The sequence below is a fragment of the Anthonomus grandis genome, chromosome 17 (genome assembly GCF_022605725.1).
Source record: "Anthonomus grandis grandis chromosome 17, icAntGran1.3, whole genome shotgun sequence".
NCBI lineage: Eukaryota > Metazoa > Arthropoda > Insecta > Coleoptera > Curculionidae > Anthonomus > Anthonomus grandis.
Window position 1 is genome coordinate 2,067,938 of NC_065562.1, and position 23,144 is coordinate 2,091,081.

Sequence of the window (23,144 nt, forward strand, 5' to 3'; positions counted from 1 at the left end):
AGAACGGAATTCCCCAGTTTATTGCTCTATACACTTCTGAAATAGAGTATAGTTACATATGTACATACATACATACATACATACATACATACATTGCAAGTTAAATAAAAGCTTTTCAAAAAACTGCATGTTTCCTATCCTAAAATAGAAAATTTTCTAGGTCGTTTTTTTACACCTGATCTTACACACCACTTCAAATATCAAGCTCAATCTTCGTTTGATTTTTGTAAAATGGGCTGTAATGCATTTTAGAAAAAAGAATCAATTTCACGGTGTATAAAATAATTACAACTGGAACAAATTATAATAGCCGCTTACTAAAACAAATTCGCTCATCTAGACAACCGGATGTTGCCAAAATCTACCTAATATACTACAAATTATGTAACAATTTTTCGAATTAAATTTATTAAAAATATGTTTTATAAATTTGGACCCACTTTTTTTGTTCAATTCCAAAGAAATTTTCTTCCACACTCTGTCTTTATAATCTGTATTCCTATATTTTTCATTTTTTTAATCATACAGTGATAGAAACTTCCTTACTTCCTCTATTAACCTTTCAATTTCCATTTTGAATAACTAAATTTTATTGCTCGTTCGAGACCGTACAACGCACCGTCACCGTTGAAAATTAAACAAAACTATTCTAGCTCGTTGCGGACTCGGCGCACGGGCACGGTGCGGTCATGTTAAGACTACTTCATATGATTACGAACGACAATTCTCAACCGAGACACGGCCGTGCTACGGTGCGTGCTCGGTGCGGACTCGTTGCGGGCATGTGTGTCCCGACCATAAAGGTATGCGTAGCTGCCAGTGGATATAGAGGCCTAATGGACAGTATAAATAAAACACTGCCTTTAACTAACATATTTAATTACTTTGAAAACATGACAAATTCCGGGTATACAAAATTGGCGCGAAGACTGCCTTAAACGCCTTCTCGACAACTTCGCCCTCGATTACATTATTCATACTAAAAAATAAAAATAGGTTTTCGAGCGCGGTCGCTCGCGCTGGTGCCATACACGGGCGCTGGTCACACATCAACCGCATTGCCGGATTGAAAATTAAATTAAAATATTTGAAGGAACAGTATGCAATGGATTTAGGTATGCAGGACCGGGGGGGGGTTTATTTGCTTTGAATTTGTGTCATTCGACTCGATGCCATCGGAGATACTACCTGTTCTACTTATTTACTTCGACAAGGCTTCATATAATCCAGATCAAACTTCACTTAGGTAAGTTCGTTTGATCTGTTAATTATTATTAATATTATCTTACCTAATTTATGCGTCATATGCAATAGTTCCTCAGGCACTTCATACGCGTCCAAATCCAATGGGAATTTTCGATTGTATATCCCTATTTTTTCCATTAACTCTTCTTGCACTTTCAGTCTATTAATATATCTTTTTTTAACGTAGGTGAAGCCAAGGCCACCTAAAATCCCCAGAAGCGATATGGGCACCGCGTTTACTATTATCCAGGCCTCTGTACATCCAACCTTAAATGCTTTTGCGAAACCCTCGATCGAACAGTCCGAAAGCGGAAGAGTGCCATCTTCGGGAATAGTTCCTAGAAAGAAGTAAAAAATGTTAAGGAAATAGTAATAAATGAAATAAAAAAATAAATAATGGCTTTATTTGTACTTTCCAATAATGTACAGGGTCTTTCTCCACATATTGACCCCCCGTCAAGACATTTTTTTCTCTTTTACATATGCCAAATTTTGACCTCATAGTTAAAAAGAGAGGAATTATATTATTTCGACTATATATGGTTTAAGTACTTTTAATTAAAAGTGGAATTGTTGCCAGTTAAGGGTGAGACTATTTCTTTTAAGATAAGCATCAACGGCGATTGTAAGGATGATTTTTTGAAGGCCGGATAACTGGCCTAGAGGGGTTATCTTGCGAAAATTTTGGTTGAATAATAAACACAAGATAAATTTTCATCAAAATCAAACCATAATTTAGTGCGGGATGGCCCTTCTGGTTCAGGTGTTTGCGTGTATTATGCTAATACAGGTGGTATGAGAACTAAAATAAAAGATTTTCAGCAGGCACTGTTATTGTTATGATTGCAGAGACTTGGTTAATATCAGCTCGTAGAGGTGGTGTATTGATTGCAGCTAAAAAGAGTTTATGTACACATAGAATTTTTATCCCACCTGTAAATGTAGATATTTATCAGATCTAGTTGATTTTCACAGAAAAACAATCAAAGCTTTGTTGTTGGTTGCATTTACATACCATCTCCATCTCCACTTCAAGCCTATTTAAGCCATTGTGAATCCGTTGAACATGTATATAGTAGATATTCAAGTAGTTTGTTTGCCTTGGCAGGTGATTACAATTTACCACATGCTAGATGGAAGAATGATGATCTTGGTTTGGTGGTTGGTGGTTGTCTGGAGACTGACAGAGAGTCTGTGCTTTCTCTGGCCAACTGCTTTAGCTTCTATAACTTTTTTCAGGTAAATGGGGTTTTAATTACCAATGGAGTTACCTTGGATGTCGTATTTAGTAGCTCAGATTTAACTAGTCTCTAACGTGCAATAGACAAGATTTTTAAGAATAGCTTACACCATACAGTAATTAGTTTTGACCTTTGTTTTGCAGAAAATTCTGACGATATGATATATGAGGAATATTTTTATGATTTTGTTAAGGGAGATGGCAACTCTGAAACTCTCGAGTTTTAATCTTCTCCCGAAGATGCTAACATCATTAGCGAAACACGTGTCGAGAATAAAGAGTTTTGGTTAGTGGTAAAACTGTCTCGTAATTCGAGCATCACACCAAAGGTTCCAACCATAGGACTAACAATACATTAATAAGATGGAAATGAATCTTGCTGGCAATCCAGGGTACTTCTGGTCATATATTCAAAATAAAAGAACTGGTTTTAGCCTTCCCTCCAGAATGACATACAATAACAGGATTAGCATGAATATCTCGGATACTGCGGATATGATTGCAGAATACTTTTCATCGGTCTACTCGGATGAGCAAGTCAATGACATATCATCTTTTGATTTTGATAAATCAATTTGTCTGAGCACTTTAACTCTGTCAACGCAGGATGTTTATGAGATTATTACTTCCTCTAAAAATAAGCTCTGCACAAACCAGATGGGATTCCGGCATTCTTTCTAAAGAAATGTGTTTGTGTTCTTATGAAACCAATACTGTTCACTTTTAACAAATCTCTAGGTACTGGTTCTTATCCCATTCTCTGGAAGAGAAGTTTTCTAAAACCCATGTTTAAATCTGGTAGTAGAAATGAAATTTCCAATTATCCGACTGTGTGTAACCAATCTGAGTTGCCAAAGCTACTTGACTGCCTGGCCAGTCATAGGATTGCCTGGAGTTTTAAATCTTTATTTAATCCTGAGCAATTTGGATTTATAAAAGGCAGATCTACTGATGCTAATTTGGTGCTGTAAGTCAACTACCTCTACCGCTGCTTGGAGAAAAGACTTCAGGTTGACTCGATATATACAGATTTTTCCAAAGCTTTTGATCGGGTTAACCATGGGGTACTCTTGCAGAAGCTTAGGGCTTTAGGTATTGTGCGGCCTCTTCTTCAGTGGATACATGTTCCACTGAAATTTAGGTGCCATGTGGGGTGCCACAGGGCTCCACTTGGGCCCTGTTTTGTTTTGCCTCTCTTTGATTGATATAGTTTGGAAACTTGAAAGTTGTCGTGTGCTAATGTTTGCTGATGATGTGAAGCTATTTAGACCTATCACATCCCTTTATGATGCTGTGCTCCTGCAAAAAGACCTTAATTTGTTTTTTGATTGGTGCCACTTCAATAGAATGTCCCTTAATATCAATAAGTGCCATAAGATTACTTTTTCTAAACAAAGAACCCTATTGCTTTTCTTTATAAAATAAACAATGTAGCAATTGGTGTCAAAACAGAGGTTTCTGACTTAGGAATATTTATTGACTCCAGGTTGTCTTTTAAAAGTCACATCAATCAGGTAATCGGTAGGGCAATGAAAATGCTAAGTTTTATCCAACGGTCTATAACTGCTTTGTCTTTGTTTACCTTTAGATTACTTTACTGCTCTCTTGTTAAGCCCGTCTTGGAGTATGGCTCAATTTTGTGGTCCCCTTCATATAACTGCTACATAGAGCAGATTGAAAAGACTCAAAATAAATTTTTAAGGGTGGCCGCTTTTAGATGTGGTTACAGAAGGAGTATTACTACCAGTGGGTCAGGGATAACCTGAACTTACTCTCATTAGAGTCACGAAGAACATTACTCGACTTATGTTTTATGCATAAGGTTTTAAATGCTACTATAGATTGTCCTGAGTTATTGTCTCTTTATAAATCTAGGGTGCCTTCCAGATTGAATTGACAATCAGAAATATTTTCAGTCCCATTCCACCATACAATTATGGTATTAATGAGCCAATTACGCGAATGGCTCGAAGTACTAATGACCTGTCAAGACAGATAAGCTTTTTTTACTCTAGGATTACATCTTTTAAGGGGCAGTTAAAAAATATTATTTCATAGGGTCTTTAATTAATTAATTCAACTATACCTTTCATTGATTTATAGATGGTTTTGTATCTGAATATATATGTTTGTATGGGTATGCTATGTAACACTTTTGTGAATGGATTCCGTAAATAAATAAATAAATAAAAAAAATTAAATTAAACTTTTTTTCAAATATCAGGCTTAAAACTTTTAAAAAAATATTGAAGATCTTGGTAGACGGTGCATTGTTATTGTTTGACATTTACTAGAAAACAAATAATTCAATTATAAATTATATTTACCAAAATCATAGACAATTTATAATTATTATGATACAAAAAATAGAACAAGATCATATAAATTCTATTAATATTGGTGGTGGTCATATAAAGCTGTTATAATTATTTGGATTTAATTTAAAGTTAAACAGTTGTTAAAATAATTAAATGTTGCTTAATAAATATTAAATCTTAAGGTTTTATTGTGTCTAATTATATACATTTATCTTACAAAATGGCAAAATGATAATGTTTTCTGAATCATTTGTTTCCTAATAAACGTCAAAAACTAGCAATGGACAGTCTACCAAGATCTTCAATATGTTATTTTTTTAAAGTTTGGAGCTTGTTATTTCCAAAACAGTTTACTTAAGAGTAGCTAAACTATATCAAATCAAATCAAATATATTCCAAAATAATATATACAATAAAATTATAAAATAATTTCTGTACACCTGGATGTGCATCTGTGTGGGTATATAAGAAGTAATTAATGAAAATTAAATACGTATAAAGCATATAGCTACGTAAGTACAACTATTAAGTATAATGATAAGCTATTATAATTAAGCTATATACAGGGTGTCCCAAAAGTCGACGATCAAACTTAAAGGGGAGAAGGGGGAGGTCATTTTGAATTAAAATAACTATACAGGGTGTCGAAGATAAGAATCCTAAGCATGGGAATCTCGGTACCTGTTGAAGATACAGCTTCGGTTAAATTAGGAAAAATTAGGAAAAAGTTGTGCACTTTGATTGAAGCGTATTTACATGCCGTTGAGAAACTTCAAAAATTTCCATGGCCTGCTGAGATATTTGGAAAAAACGGAAATTTGCCAATATCGATTTTATTTTTTCCTGGCTTTCTTTTAAAAGATATCAAAAAACTATTGACACTTTCTCATTGACACTTTTGAAGTAGTACGTGATGGCGCTTTTAAATTTTATATCCGACGTTTCGTTTCCGAGAAACCACCATCAACTTTATTTTTTATATGGCGCGAAAAGAAAGTACACCCTGTATCTGATTCCATTTTTTATTACAAATTCAACGATGTATCACATGTCACATTTTTTTTGTTAGTTAAAAGGAAAAATACAATTTTTCTTTTTTTTAAACATATTATTAAGTAGGCTTTGGAAACAAATGCTTTGACACTTTGACGTAAATACCTTTTACCCTGTCACATATTTTTTATTAAATATTAATTGCCGTTGTTGTTACCGTGATTGTCGAGGTGTTGTTTGTTGAGTAATTATTGTTATTATTATTTACTGTTGTCGTTATTATTGCTAAAATTGTGTTATTATCTTCAAATATGCCTGGTGGTCATTATAGTCATGAAGAGAAGTTTGACATGCTGTCGTGCTACATTTTGTGTTACAAAAATACTGTAAATACAGCAGCAATGTATCTTAATAAATTTCCAGATAGAAAGCAACCATGTAAATCCATTTTCTTAGAGTTGGCTCGAAATTTAAAAGAATATGGTTCGTTTAAAAAGCCTGTTTTATCTCGAAAAAAGGAATCTCTTGAAGAAACTCAAAATAATGTTTTACAAGCAGTTATTGAAAACCCCGAGATATCAACCAGGCAAATTGAAAAAAATGTAGGAGTGGCCAAATCTACAGCTCAGTTTATTTTACGTAAAAACAGATATCACCCCTACAAATTTAGAATTTGCCAAGGACTTAAACCTGGGGATTTCGAACGACGTCGGCATTTTTGTGAGTGGTATACACGTGCCTGTGAAGAGGATTTTAATTTTCCATCAAAAATAATATGGTCCGACGAAAGTATGGTCACTAATAATGGTATCTTTAACCGCCGCAATAGTCATTACTGGGTCCAACAAAATCCGCGTGTTAAGAAAATATCTAGACATCAACAACGTTTTGGGTTTAATATGTGGTGTGGAATTTTAGGAACCAAAATACTAGGTCCATTTATTTACCATTATTCATTAACAGCAGAACGATATCTTAATTTATTGCAAAATGATTTAGAAGACTGCTTAGATGATTTACCTCTGGCACAAGTCAATAGCTGTTGGTTTCAACAAGACGGGACTCCTGCACATAATTCTGGGCAAGTTCGACAGTATCTTTCGCAGCGTTTTCCTGAAAAGTGGATTGGAACCTCCAGTGAAGTGTCTTGGCCAGCGCGATCCCCGGACTTAACCCCTTTGGACTTCTTCCTTTGGGGATTTATTAAAAACCGAGTCTATCAACATTCTTTTGGAACTGAGCAGGAGTTACGAGAATGTGTGACGGCCGCTTTTCAAAGTATTATGCCAGAGATATTGCGTGATGTTTTAACTGCTACTGTAAGAAGATCATACTTGTCTGTCTAGAAAATAACGGAAACCTGTTTAAACACCTGTTTTAAATTAAATTTATAAAATGCGTTAATTTATTTGCTTTTTTCGTTATTTTTAAAATGTATTCATTATTTGTTGCATATCGTTAGAAAAATCATAAAACATTTGTCTATTACTGGCTACATTTTTTTATTTATAAGTAGTACAATGTACAATGCAAATTAATGCTTCATTTAGCTTCATCACTCTCTAAATAGATATTAAGAAAAATGTGACAGACTCGGTAACAGGTATTTACATACGTCAAAGCATTTGTTTCCAAAGCTTACTTAAAAAATATGTTAAAAAAATAGAAAATTTGCATTTTTCCTTTCAACTAACAAAAAAAATGTGACATGTGATACATCATTGAATTTGTAATAAAAAATGGAATCAGATACAGGGTGTACTTTCTTTTAAAAGCGCCATCACGTACTACATCAAAAGTGTCAATAGTTTTTTGATATCTTTTAAAATAAAGCCAGGAAAAAATAAAATCGATATTGGAAATTTTTGAAGTTTCTCAACGGCATGTAAATACGCTTCAAAGTGCACAACTTTTTCCTAATTTAACCGAAGCTGTATCTCCAACAGGTACCGAGATCCCCATGCTTAGGATCCTTATCTTGGACACCCTGTATATGTTGTTATCCAATTTTTGACAGTTAAAAAGTTATTTAATATTTTGTACTTTTTATTAAAATTGAATGCTGGCAACAATAAAAGTTATGCAAAATAAACAGATTATTCTACTGATTTGTTTTTAGTCATGTTTAATTCTTAGGAGTGTCCTTTTAATTTTAAAATAGTTTCAAAAACTCTGTTCTCTTCTGGTCAAGAAAAATATGATCTTAAAGACAAGTTTTGTTTTCAAAAAATATGAATAATTTTTTTTAATGGATGCTGATTCAATGAAATTAAGCTTTAAAAAACTGACCCGTCCTTAGAAAATCTCATAAAATTTCTTTTTAACCGTTGGAATCCCCGCTGGTTGTTATTGATCACTCTGATCGCTTCTTCTATTTTTTGACGCAATTCCTGTTCAGTGCGACTTTCTGTAGCGTAAACTAATTCTTTAAAATAACCCCACAAAAAGAAGTCCAATGGGTTAAGGTCGGAGGACCGCGGTGGCCAGCGGATAGTCCCACCCCTTCCAATCCAACGATTTGGAAACTGTTGGTTGATATAAACTCGAGCGTAGTGTGGAGGAGCTCCATCATGCTACAGCCACATGTTTCGACGTGTTTCTAAGGATACATCTTCTAGTAAACCATTTAAATGATTTTGTAAAAAATTGAGGTAGCTTTTGCCATTGAGTCGTCTTGGTAATTCAAAAGGGCCAATTAACTTACCCTCAATTATTCCAGCCCACATGTTTATTCCAAATTGATGTTGGAAACGCGAAGCGTGCACAATTCTAGGGTTAACATATTCCCAATGATGTAAATTGTGAATATTCCTATCCTTTGAAACAATGATTCGTCGCTCCACAAAATTCTTTGGAAAAACTGAGGGTCGGTTCTGTTGCGACGTAACATATCCCTGCAAAATCGTACTCTTGTGGCGTAGTCTCCGGGTAACAATGCTTGCACCCGTTGCACAGGATATGGATATAACAGAGATCTTCTCAAAATATGATGCACTGATGAAGATGATAATCCCAAACGCCTTGCTATACGACGAATACTAATGGTCGGATTTTCTGCTACCATATTTATTATCTCATCTTCACCAATATCAACTCTAGGCCTTCCTTCTCTGGGCAAATGCTGGCCAGGAATTTGAGCATTCACGTATATCCTATGAACATTTTGAAACACTCTGTAATCAGGATAATGTGCTCTGTTAGAAAATCGTGCCCTATACTCTCTAGCAGCAGCCCGAGCATTACCGTCACAAAACCCGTAGACATAATGCATTTCTGCATATTCCTGTGGTGCATAAGGCATCTTTAATAGTTGAACTAACAAATAAAAAAAAGTAGGTACTTATTATTCGCAAAGGTCGAAATGTAATAGCCCAGTATGGAGGAAAGCGTACCTAAGACTGATTTGAAAAATACCAAATCATTTGTTATTTTTATCTCAACAAAAAAAGGACAATGCAAAATATTCAAAATATTTTTAAACTTTAACGTTCACCTTAAATTTAAGAATAGGTAAATGGTAAATACCTACCTTAATAATATTGGTAATAAATAAAAACCTTTAAAAGTTTTTGTGATTTTTAAAAGAATTGGCAATGGTGCAAGTAAAGTGTTTTCTATTAGAAATTGGGTAAAACAAATATGTTTTTATTATTTATTATTATGTTAAGAATCTACAATAATTTCTCAAGATTTTCTAAGAGCGGGTCAGTTTTTTAAAGGGTAATTTCTTTTTATCACCATCCATTAAAAAAACTTACTAAGCTTTTTTGAAATTTTAAAAACTTGTTTTTAAACATTTTTTTTTTGGACTAGAAGACATTAGAGTTTTTGAAACTATTTTAAAATTAAAAGGACATGCCTAAGAATCAAACATAATCAAAAATAAAACAGTAGTATACCGCGTTTATTTTGCAAAACTCTTTTATTGTTCGCAGTATTCAATTTTAATAAAAAATACAAAAAGGTGAATAACTTTTTACCCATCAATATTTTGATAACCACATATACAGGGTGCCTCCGATTAAGTCGGCACTATTGGTATCTTTGTTAATATTTAAGATACGGGGTCGGTTAAATTAGCAAACTAGTAAGATTTTTTCCGTTGAGTAAAATGGTGAAAACAGAAAAAAAATTGAACATCGCGTTTTCGAGAAAATGTGAAAAATGTACTTTTGTTAAATGGAATCCCCTGTATATTTTTACATAAATCAAAAGATAATAATTTTCTTAATAAAAAAGTTTATTTACACTAATAGCCTAAACCTAAAAATAACAAAGTTATAACGATATTAATAATTTTGTCAAATTTAGGCAAGTTAGCCTTGAAATTTTTGAGAGCAAAACAAATCAATCATTGTTTAAATTATAAAATGACAGTAGCCGTAGAGATTTTATTAAATAAAGAAATACTGACAGTTACTTGTTAGCAAAGTTTGTGATTTTTGTAAAATCTAAATTAGTAAAATGCCTTTTACGCATATTGAAAAATGTGATATGTTAAAATGTTACCTTGTATGTCGAAAAAATAGTGACAGAGCGCTAGAAGAGTACCGCCAGAGATTCCAGACTCGTAACTTGCCAAACCGTAGATACTTTTTAATTCTCTACAGAAAATTTAGAAGTAACGAAAACGTGTTTAAAAGAACTAGAAGAAGGAACCAATTTATAGTAAGCGAGGATGTTGACATTCCTATTTTGGCATATTTTGAAGCTCATATGGAAAACTTAACTAGAGATTTAGGAAGAGCTTACGGTGTGAGCTTAGTAACAATTTGGCGGGTCTTAAAGGAACACAAATTTGTGCCATATAACTATCGACCAGTACAAACATTGTTGCCTTTCGATAAAGAAAGAAGACTTGCTTTTTGCAACTGGTTACGTAATGCATATGAAGCTAATGATAATATTTTAAACCGTATAATTTGGAGCGACGAAGCAAATTTTTCAAACAAAGGTATGTCTAACCGTAAAAATGTACACTATTGGTCCCAAGAAAATCTTTTCCTTACTGATCCCAGAAAACCTCAAAATCAATTTAGTATAAACGTTTGGTGCGGCTTAATATGAAAGCCAAGTAATAGGACCTGTGTTTTATGATGGCACTTTAACTGGAAGGAGATATGTTAATCTCATATTATCTGAAGCGCTGAAAGATTATTTGGATAATGTTAACTTGGAGAGACGGCAACAAATCTATTTTCAACAGGATAGAGCTCCTCACCATCAACTAAATGATGTAAGAATATTACTTAATAGACTGTTTGACGATGAATGGATTGCGACACGTGGCCCGATTCGTTGGCCACCTAGGTCACCAGACCTAACCCCTCTAGATTTTTATTTTTGGGATTACATAAAAAATGAAGTGTATAAAAAAAAATACAGAACCGTTGATGAACTTCAAACACATATTAAGCAAATAATTGGATCAATAGATAGAAGATCAATCTTAAAAGCTAGAAGACGTGTGCTCAGAAATGTATTGAAGAAGATGGCGATGTTTTTGCTCATTTATTTTAAATTAGTAGTTTTACTTGATGTTATTTATTTCAAAGCTAACTTGTCTAAATTTGACAAAATTATTAATATCGTTATAACTTTGTTATTTTTAGGTTTAGGCTATTATTGTAAAAAAACTTTTTTATTAAGAAAATTATTATCTTTTGATTTATGCAAAAATATACAGGGGATTCCATTTAACAAAAGTACATTTTTCACATTTTCTCGAAAACGCGATGTTCAATTTTTTTTCTGTTTTCACCATTTTAATCAACAGAAAAAATCCTACTAGTTTGCTAATTTAACCGACCCTGTAACTTAAATATTAACAAAGATGCCAATAGTGCCGACTTAATCGGAGGCACCCTGTATAGATATTTAGATTCTAAATGACCTCCTCCTTCCCCTCCTTAAGTTTGATCGTCGAATTCTGGGACACCCTGTATAGTATAATAATACTTAATATATTCAACATAAGAAATGTTTCTGTACATAATAAATTGTTATCTGATTAATACGCTGGCAAAAACTTCTAAGTTCTGTCGCAGATACGTTAAGATTTTTTTTCCAAAGAGGTTTCTATTATTTAATCGTCTGATATTTAGAGGAACTAGATTGTATAGTTCAGGGCCAAAATACATAAGATGGCGTTGTGTTCTCGTTTTAGTCCGGAAAGGAACTCCCACAGTTTCCACTGCCTTGCTTCAGCTTTAAAAATGAGATATAGGAGGTTGTCTTAAAATAGGCAGTTTGTACAGAATTAGTAAAGCCGCGGAATATTTATTTACTCACCATGCATATTATTTTCTGTCTTTATTAGTAAAGAATAAAAAGCCATATTAATAATGAAATGTGCTCACCTTAACAAAAGATCATTGGTGCCTAGTTTTAACGATCTTAAAATATTAGTAAACAATAACGAATATGACATTTTTCTTCTTAGAGACCTGGCTTAATGATGACATTCCCAGTATATTATTGGAAATCCCGGGATATAAACTGTTTAAAATAGATCGACAACTTTCTCGAGGGGGTGGTGTGTGTGCCTTTATAAGACACTCTATATCTGCAAAAGTCTTAAAATTTGATTTTCAAATTAACCCCTTACTTGAACATCTATTTCTGAAATTAACAATAGGTAGATCTTCACTAGCTGCAGGTACTTTTTATAAAGTTCCGAATATTAATATAAATAGTCTAAATACCGATTTTGATTCCATTTTATCTTATATCTGTCCTAGCTTTGATCACGTCATTATCATGGGTGACTTAAACATAAACTTCTTTAACCTTAATAACCCTTTAAATTAATGCTTTGAATCATATCCTTTAACCCAAATATTTAACGAACCAACAGAGAGAAGAGAGATGGCGCTTGAGTAGTAAGCATTAGTTGTTTGTGCTCCTACCTTTGTTATTCAATTTTGTAATTCAGTGGTCAAAAATTTAGTTTCTTCTATCACAGTGCAGTTATTTAGTGCCTCTATAAGCCCTGTAAAGTGAAGGATAAGAAGAAAAATGTCAAATAAAGGGCAAAACCTTAATTTAAAATCAGTCAGTGCACGCGTGGAGGAACTGTCAAAACAATTTGCCGATGGTTTTAACCTTTTGCGCACAGAGTTTACGAACTACAAACAATCTCCGCAAAATCTTATGAATGGTGACAAAAACAGCAGTTTTTTGAATAAACTGAATTCTTTTCAAGAAAATATGACACTCTCCTTACGGCAGCTTTCCCAGGAGGTAAGGGAGATAAAATTAAGCGTCGTCAACCTACAAAAAAAAACTTCCCAAGTGGAAGTAAATCAAAACTTAAACTCGTTAGTCTTATACGGGTTAGAGGAGTCTTCCTCTGATCCATTTAATATGGTTGCGACATTATTTAATGACAAACTTTCTGTAAAAATAAATAAATCTGACTTATCCTACTGCTACCGTATGGGGAAAAACATAAAACATCAGAACCAAAAGCCCCGCCCCCTAGTGGTCCAGTTTGTTTGCCGTTGGATGCGAGATCGTGTGTTTTCAGCCAAAAAACAACTTAAAGGCTCGCGTATTCTAATCACAGAACTATAAACATCAACAAACTTACAATTATTAAAAAAGGCACGAGAGGCATTTAGTTCTGAATCGTGGACTTATAACGGCTTAGTATATGTGCAAACAGGTGATGTGCGGAAATTAATTCGTGATGAACAAGCTCTTAATGACTTAATCGTAGGTGAATAATTATCGCGAAACTAGTGTTGGTTAGTTCAATGGAAAAAATGACAGCTGGTAAACACTGGACTTCACATAAAACAGGTACTCTAATGAATTCTCTAATTAAATACGTTAATATTTTGGTCATTAGGTTGTGCATGTATTTTACTATAATAACGAAAATGTTTATTTATATCTTCCTAAAAAAATAAATACAGACGTTCTTATACTCTAAACTAAACTTATATTTAAAGATCGACTGGCTTTCGCATACTATTATTATAATAAAAATTTAAAAATTTCTCTGCATGCCTAGTTGATATAAAAATAAATTAAACGTTTTTTTTTTTGTTTTTTTTTTCTAAATTGCAATATTTTGTGAATAATAAGTTGTAGATACTATTCATAATTGAAAGCTAGGTACTAATATTGTTTAATGATATTTCTACGCTAATGATTACTAAATATATATGCATATAATAACAATAAAGCCAAAAAATTGAAAATGTTAAATAATTAAATGCAAATGATTTATTTTTTAACGTATTTATAGGTACCATAATTTTCTGTTTTGCTTAAAGTTTCTTTGTATTGAGTAGGATAGTACAAACACGACAAAAATAAAGTAAATAAGTGTTTAATTTACTTAACTCGGTGTTCATTAAAAGGGAAAAATATATGTATATGTATGTATGTGTATATAATTATAGATAGTTGTTAGGTTTAATTTTGTTTTTTCTTCTTTTTTTGTAGGCATATACTCCCTATTCTGACCCTTTTTCCCTTTTTTTTCCCCTTTCCTGTACTTACTTACCTTATTTGTTTAACAAAAAAATTTTCTATTTTGCTTTAAAATAATGTTTTCATGTGCACACATTAACGCAAGGTCCATCTTAAATAATTTTAATATTTTTCAAGTACATGTAGATAGTTATCAATATGATTTGATTGGGGTTTCAGAGACATGGTTACATACAGGGGTTACCAACGAAGTCATAGAATTGCAAAATTATAGTTTCATACGGCAAGATCGATTAAGCAGGGGAGGTGGTGTAGCTGTTTATGTAAAATCATGTATCGACCATCGTGAAGTTCTTAAGGAAACATGCGATTATCTTGAGCATGTCTGGATCGAATTAAAAATAAATAATCAAAAAGTTTTAATTGGTAATATATATCGTCCTCCCAAGAGCGACATACATCTATTCTATTCCCGTCTTGAAAATATTATGACCGACTTTTATGTTAACTACGAGTCTATTTTACTTTTGGGTGACTTTAATATATATTTTTTAGATTTGAATTTTAAGGTATCATTAAGCGAAATTACTGAATTATATGGTTTTGCAACAGCTTATAACTGACCCTACCAGAATATCCAACACCACTATGTCTTTAATTGATTTACTTTTTCTCAAATGTAGAGTCGGTGGAGAATTGTGGAATAAGGGATATTGAAATATCGGATCATATGCTAATTTACTGCAATATAAACTTTGATATACCTAAGCCTCAAATTTATAATTTCACTTATAGAAATTTACAAAATATCAACACTTGTTTATTTCAGTCTGATATTGAATCGATTCCCTGGCATAATATGTACAATATGGCTGATTTAAATACTAAAGTTTTTTTTTACTCAATCTTTATTAGAATTAATTAACTTGCATGCTCCTATAAAAAACGTAAAGGGTAAAACTAGACCATATTGCCCCTGGATTACTCCTAATATTAGATTTATACAAAGACTTCGCAACTCGGCTTTACGTAAATTTAGAAACACCAAAAGTCGCGAGGATTGGGAAAATTATAAGCAGTACAGAAATCTTGTAACTAGTTCAATTAGGGCGGAAAAAAAGGCATACCTGGCTCACAGATTTAGAGTATGTAATAACAAAGAAACATGGCAAGAACTTAATAAACTAAATATTTCTAATAAATCAAATATACAACTTCCTCCTCTTATGCAAGATGTAGATAAACTTAATTTTTTTTTTCTAATATTAACAAAAACAATAATAACCCTGACGAAGAATTTGTTGGGTATTTTAAAAAACATAGGTTAAATTATTTGGCTGAATTTAAATTTAAATTGGTGACACAAGATATAATAATAAATTACTTAAAATCTATTAAATCTAAAGCATTTGGCGTTGATCAATCAAACACTACCCTGATTTTGCTTTGTTGTCCTGCCATAATTAAACCACTCACTCATATTATAAACGTATGTTTAGAACAAAACTGCTTTCCCGATCAATGGAAAGAAGCCAATGTTATTCCTTTGCCCAAAATAAAAAATCCTGTTGAATTTAATGATGTTTACTCAATATCTCCTATACTATCAAAAATATTAGAAAAAATTATGGAGTATCAAATAGTTCAATATTTAAATGTAAATAATTTAATTCCTAAATACCAGTCTGGGTTTCGTAAGGGGTATAGTTGTGCAACCGCTTTATCTAAAGTGACTGATGATATTTTTAAGGAACTTGATAAAAATAAAGCTACGGTGTTGGTTCTCTTAGATTTTTCTAAAGCCTTTGACATGGTAAATCACAGAATATTACTGGCTATATTAGAATATATGGGTTTTGCTGAGTCTGCATTGGCATTGGTGTCTTCTTTCTTGTTTAATCGAAAACAAAGAGTAGTGCTCAATAACAATAAATCAAATGCACTGGATGTTACCTCTGGGGTGCCCCAAGGTAGCATTCTTGGTCCTTTGTTTTATACTCTTTATACTTCACAAATTACTAAAAATTTTACACTGTAAGCACCATTGCTATGCAGATGACACCCAGCTATTTTATTCATTTCATCACACTAATGTTGTCCAAGCTAATCAATATATAAATGAGGATTTAAATACCTTAAATATAGAAACTCAAAAATTACTTCTAAAGATTAACCCCACTAAATCAGCAGCTATTCTTTTTTGTAGTGACAATCATCGAACTAATATTTTAAATAATTTAAATGTACACCTTAATAACAATATAATAAGTTTTAAAAACTCTGCAAAAAATCTTGGACTAGTAATGGACTATAAACTTAGATTCAAAGAACATGTTACCCTTAAACTAAAAAATGATAACTCCGACACAGGTAGAATTCAAAAACTTCAAAACTCTTGCTTAAGACTTATATTTGATATAAGAAGACGGCAACATATTTCTTATAAATTAAAAGAAGCAGGTTGGCTAAATATGCACAATAGACGAATATTACATATTTTATGTTTTTCTTACAAAATTCTTAAATCAAAAACTCCGCCTTACTTGAAAAGCTTACCTATCGTACTGATGTGCATAATCTTAATATAAGACGTAAAAATCTTTTAACAATTCCTTGCCATAGCAAAGAACTCTTTAAGCGATCCTTTTCTTATGTCGTACCAAATTTGATTAATAAGTTCAAAGTAATTAATTTTACTGTCACTGAAAAAACTTTTAAATTAAAAACCAAGCTTCTTCTTTTAAATCAAATTTAATTTTTCTTGAATGCCTTTCTTTATTAAAATACTACGCACATGCTAACTAACTGAATGCAACGTAAAATATTCTATTAACATTTATTATTCAAAAATTAACTGTTTAAGGAAAGGGAGGAAGGAGGGAGGAGGGGAGGGGGGAATTTTTTTATTCTGTTTCATCCATTCTTCCCCCTACTGCTTTTTCCCCTCATAAGTGTATGCCTACCTATTTGTTTTTTTTTTAGTTTGTCTATAAGAATTGTTTTTTTTTTCTCTCACTTCTTCTATTATAAGCCTTAACAGAATCCAGGAAGTTGTTTCCTTCTTTTCTGGAAGTCTGAATGCATGGCTTATTAGTTGCCTTACTTGTGTTAACTAAATTCTTTATATAGCCTATTGTTTTTAATATGCTCTCTTTGTTTAATATTCTAATATTCAATTCCATGTATATAAACATATTACCTTCTGTAATTATGCTTTTTTTTGTATTGGTGGCTAATAAACGTCTTATTATTATTATTATTATTAACAATAATAACTGAACATTCTAGCACCCTTATTGACCCAGTGTTTGTGAGTGAACCTGATTATGTCACTTCTTGTGGAACATTATCAATATATAATTTATCTGACCATGAGTTGAATATAACTTAAAATCTCCTAAACCTCCAGCAAAATTTATCACATATAGATGTTATAAAAATTTTAAGTATGAAGCCTTTCAGCATGACTTGCATTCAGCCAACTGGTTTAAAATTCTTCAAACTAATAATATTGACAAAAAAATTGAAATATTTAATAAAACTCTTTTAAACATTTTTGATATTCATGCTCCACTAAAAAATATTCGAGTTTCAAAAAAACCAGCCCCCTGGCTGAATAATGAGGTAGTCGCAGCACAAAAACGTCACAACGCTGCGTTGCGCAAATTTAAACAAAGTCGCTCAAACGATGATCGTATAAGATATAAACAGTGCCGCAATTACTTAGTTAGGGTGGTCAGAGAATCAAAAAAACAGCATATTGAATATCTATGTTCGCAAAACAATCCAGCCAAAATGTGGAAGACTCTTTCTAATATGAATGCTAAGACCAACAAAAATTATAATTTACCACCACATTATTTAATCCTGATTCCATTAATGATTTTTTTGGATCGTTCTTACAAAATATTTCTACTAAATGAAAAGAAAGAATCGACTTTTATAAGAGTAATAAATTAAACGAAAATTTTTCTTTTAATTTTTCACTTTTTACTATTGAGGAAATTCATAATGGTATTTATGCAATAAAACCAATTCGCGAGGAACCGATAATATTTCTGGTTCTATGTTAAAAATATGCAGCCCTTTAGTCGACACTTATACAGAGTGGTCCATTTAACTTGAGACATCGCAATATTTCGAAAACTAAACATGTACCCAGAAAATGTTTTATGTGAAGTTTGAATGGTTTCCAGGGGGCCATAAAATGACGTCATTGGTTTGACCTTGAGTGGACGTCTTCAAGGTCAAATGAAGGTCAACTTCACTTTTTTGCATAAAAACCTCTATTTTTTTTAAGAGTGTCTGATTTAGCATTAAAAAATAAGTAACTTTCATCTGACACTTTTTTACGTGCAACCTCTCCTTGTAAAGTTATTAATTCTTGTTTCTTTTACGAATTTTTTCCTTGACAATGACATTTGCCCTTGTAGGTAGTATTTGATGATCTATCAAAAGAAGTGAATGTATCTTATTATCTTAATATCTTATGATCGTTACACTATACATTTTTCGACTCGCCTTCTAAACGATCGATGAACAGAGTGCAGCATCTGTGTAGTTATCTTCCCGCAAACCTCTGTGATTCGCAGCTTCATATTTTCGGGAGTCGTTGGTGGATCGCGATATACGATCTCCTCCAAATAACCCCATAGAAAAAAATCTAAGGGCGTCAAATCAGGTGACCGTGATTTGACGCGGCCAGTGGACTGCTCCACCGCGACCTATCCAACGTCCATTGAAGTGACGATCCAACACTTGGCGCGCAACGCGTGAATAATGTGCAGGACAACCATCATGCTGGTATCACATATTTAGTCTCACTTCAAAATATACATCTTTCAAAAATACTGGTAGAAAAATCTCCAACAAAAAATGACAGTATATTTGGCCTGTAAGGACACCATCAATAAAATAAGGTCCTATGACTTTATCATTGATGATGCCACACCAGACATTCACGGACCATGATTTTCAACTGCCCAATAATGCATGTTATGACGATTAACTACACCATAGTTTGTAAACGAAGCTTCATCGGTGAATAAGACGCCCAGAAAGAAATTGTTATTTTCATGCAATTGATTTTGGGCCCATTCACTCACTCGATTTTGGAAATCATTCCCGTGAAGCTCTTGATGTAGCAACAAGTGATACGGATAAACTTGTGGTGTTTCAAAATTCTCATTGTTTTGGAGATTCGAGAAGCAGAAGAAATTGATCGTGAGATGATTCCAGGATTATGGGCAAATGCAGCTAAGACGGCAATTTCATTAAAAGGCAATTTCATTAATATTCCGTTCAGATTCGCCATAGATAAGGACCATTTCAACTTTTTCATTTATTGTTGGGCGTTCCATAGTCACTCAACAAAATAGTCAATACTTGATAACTGAACGAATACTGTGATCCAAAATAATCTCTCATTTACTTTGTTCATCAGTATTTGTTTACAATCCCCTGAAATACCTGGATAAACACGTGAGATCTGTTCACTATAGAAAATTTTCGCATCATAACAACTTGCATTGATCATTGATCAACAATGCCTTGACACAACAATTTTGAAGAATTGCTGAACCGAAGCTATTCCTATTTCTAATATCATTTTCATGGAAAAAAATCGTTAAAGAATCAAGAATTAATATCTTGACAAGGAGAGGTCGCATGTAAAAAAGTGTCAGATGAAAGTTACTTATTTTTTAACGCTAAATCAGATACTAATAAAAAAAAATCTAGAGAAGGATGTTTCTATGCAAAAAAGTGAAGTTGACTTTCATTTGACCTTGAAGACGTCCACTCAAGGTCAAACCAATGACGTGATTTTACGGCCCCTAGAAACCATACAAACTTCACATGAAATATTTTCTGTTTACATGTTTAGTTTTTGAGATATTGCGATGTCTCAAGTTAAAAGGACCACCCTGTATATTACACATAATTAATTGTTGTATCGAAAGGCAATAGTTTCCTTTTTCTTGGCAGACCGCTATTGGTAAACCTCTAGCTAAAATTGCTAATCCAACTTCCTTGTCCGATCTGCGTATAATTAGCATCTTGCTATAACTAACTAACATTTATGAAAATATTTTTTTTACAGCCAATTATATAGTTTTGTAATCGAGAGTCACATAATACCTGAAAACCAATGTGGCTTTTTAAAAGGGTCAAATACAGCAACAGCGTTTGTGTCTGTAACTGAAAATATTTTGGAGTCTAACGATAAAGGCCTGGCCAGTCTCTTGATATTGTTAGATCATTCTAAGGCTTTTGATACCCTGGACCATGCACTCTTGTGTTCCAAACTGCATTATTATGGGTGCTCAGATGCTTCTTTAAATATTATCTCATCTTTTCTTAATAATAGATTTTAGAAAATTACATACAATGGAACTTCTTCTCACACCCTAAGTATTCATTCCTTTGCTTTGCTCCTTTGCTTTTTATAATATATACCGCTGATATCCTTCGTTCTACTAATTTCTGTACAGCTACCGCCTTTGCTGACGATATGCAACTGGTATATAACTTTGATGCCACCAACTTTGCTGATGCAACACAGCATGTTAATCACGACTTAGAAACTAGGTTAGGTCTCTGTCTAATGAACATAACCTACAACTTAACTTCAATAAATCCAAGCTTCTATATTTTACAAGTAAAAAAATAAAATGATTATCAAAAATAATGTTAATATTAACCTAGGAGGGGTCATACTTCCTTTCGTAGCTTCCGCGAGAAATTTAGGTTTACATATGGACAAAGATCTTCGTTTTAGCGAACCTGTCAACCAGTTGAACAAAAAGGCCTCTTTGGTCCTAAAATTAATTTTTATTCAGAGACACTCACTTAATTTTAAATTAAAAAAGCTACTCTGTGAGTCTCTTATTCTTAGTCATTATGCTTACTGCGATATTATACGAGTATATACGCCTTGTTTGCGGTTATTAGAACTACAAAGAATTCAGAAAATGCAAAACTCTTGTTGTAGGTTAATATATGGCATTAAAAAGGGAGGCTGAATATGTCAAACAGATGGAATTTTCATCTTGCCAATTTTGTTCATAAAATTATCACCGGCACTTCTAAGACCTCTTCTATAAAAAAACTCAAGAGTAAATTTATTCTAAGAAACAAAGTTGATTACTTAAATGTAAGAAAAAAAGAATTCCCTACTACGCCCAAATTTAAAACTGCTTTATTTAAAACGTCATTTACATTTAATGTTATTAAACTCTACAACCATATTCCTAGCCACTTTAAAATTCTAAATATTAAAAAAATTAAATTTAAATTTCGTTCTTTCCTCTTTTAAGCGCAAATATAATTAAATATATTCAATCTCATCAAAGTCTTCAAGTTGAAACAGCATGTTTTATTACACCAATGATTTGTGTATTTTTATTCTGAGTTTGCTGCACGCCCCCTTCCCTTTACTTGTGCTTGAAGGAACTTGAACATTTAGTTCCGGCAATATACCCTTTTTATATCTTTATTTTTCTTTAATGCTATTTATTCTTAATGGTTAAATAGGAGTAGCCCTAGGGCTAGACTTCGCCCTTATTTTCTATGTATGTATGTATTCGTTTTTTTTTGGATTTAAATAAAAAGTTTTATAAATAAACTCATAAAAAACATGCCAAACTTACAAAAAACAGGAAACAAAGTCAAGAGTTCTGCCTTACACAAAAAATAAATTAAAAAAGTACATACCATCACTTGTAAACCACCGAACGGGATCCAGCTTATTATTATCAGACTTGAGTATTAAGTCGCCACCAAGAATCTCGGGTTTGTCATCCGTTAGATTGGGATAAAATTCTCCAATTAAATGCGAAGCGTTGTCATACCATTGTAGGATATTTATGATGGAGAATCTGGAGGGACCACCACGAAACTTGATTCGACCGGATACTCCATAGAAGTCCGTTTGCTCAATTAAATGAACTAGTTTGCTAAAAAAGTAGAAAAATTAATAAAAACCGTTTTAACGAAGCATCAATATAGAGGAGATATATAATATAGAATATAACAACAAACTATAAGGGACCGTTGTTTATTAGCATAATAAGTCCACAAATGAGCTGTTTGCAGAGTAAGCGAAATATCTAGTACTTATTTGCATTATTGACAAATAGATTATGGTTGACAATAATGGGTTCTTGAATAAAAAAATTAAACAGATTTTTTTCAATCACGTTAACAAAAGCCAAACCGAAAACCATTTTCAATTAATAAATAATAAGTTATATTATTACTTTAAAGTTTGAATTCATATAATAAGCACTAATACGCCTCCAGCAGAACGTGACGTAAAAGGCGTGACGTCATTTTTTAGTAAATATATATTTATATTTGTTTTTTTCATTAGTTTATTTGTTTCTCTTCTGTAACACTTTAAACTATCTCAGAGCTCTACCTCAGAATATAACTCCATATCGTTGGATAGAGCGTTACACGTTTGCACAATAGATTACCACCAACGAAGTTGACAATCTACTATCAGAATGGACGTGGATTAAGAACCAAAACAAATGCATTATATACAGCAACTTTATCAGAATGTTATGATCTAATTGCATTTAGCGAGACATGGTTAAATGAGAACATGTTTAACTCAGAGCTCCTAGATAAGAGATATACAGTGCTCCGTAAGGACAGATGTAGCGTTTTATTTTTCTATTCCTTATGTTCACTAACGCTCCATTGACATTTCATTAATTTCAATAATTACATTAATAATTTCAGTCAACTTCTTTTATTCATATTTCTATAAATTCACACTGTCAATGACACATTACTACTGTAACGCATCACTCTCCTGGTTTAATTATTCATGCTTTCTGTTTACGGTCCGTCACTTTTCTGACTGGTCTTAATTAATGTTTTCTCTGATTGGCTGATAT

At 32.6% G+C, this 23,144-nt stretch overlaps 1 protein-coding gene across 4 annotated transcripts in view; it reads right to left on the minus strand.

Annotated features, from left to right (window-relative positions):
- The window catches only part of LOC126746095 (retinal guanylyl cyclase 2-like), a 407,445-nt gene that overhangs the window by 89,434 nt on the left and 294,867 nt on the right, over window positions 1-23,144 (minus strand). For all 4 annotated transcript variants that reach the window (XM_050454204.1, XM_050454203.1, XM_050454205.1 and 1 more), the window contains exons 11-12: window positions 21,952-22,193; window positions 1,290-1,583 (exon numbers count right to left, since the gene is read on the minus strand). In XM_050454204.1, the coding sequence (XP_050310161.1) occupies window positions 1,290-1,583; window positions 21,952-22,193 (536 nt within the window). The remainder of the gene's footprint in view (window positions 1-1,289; window positions 1,584-21,951; window positions 22,194-23,144) is intronic.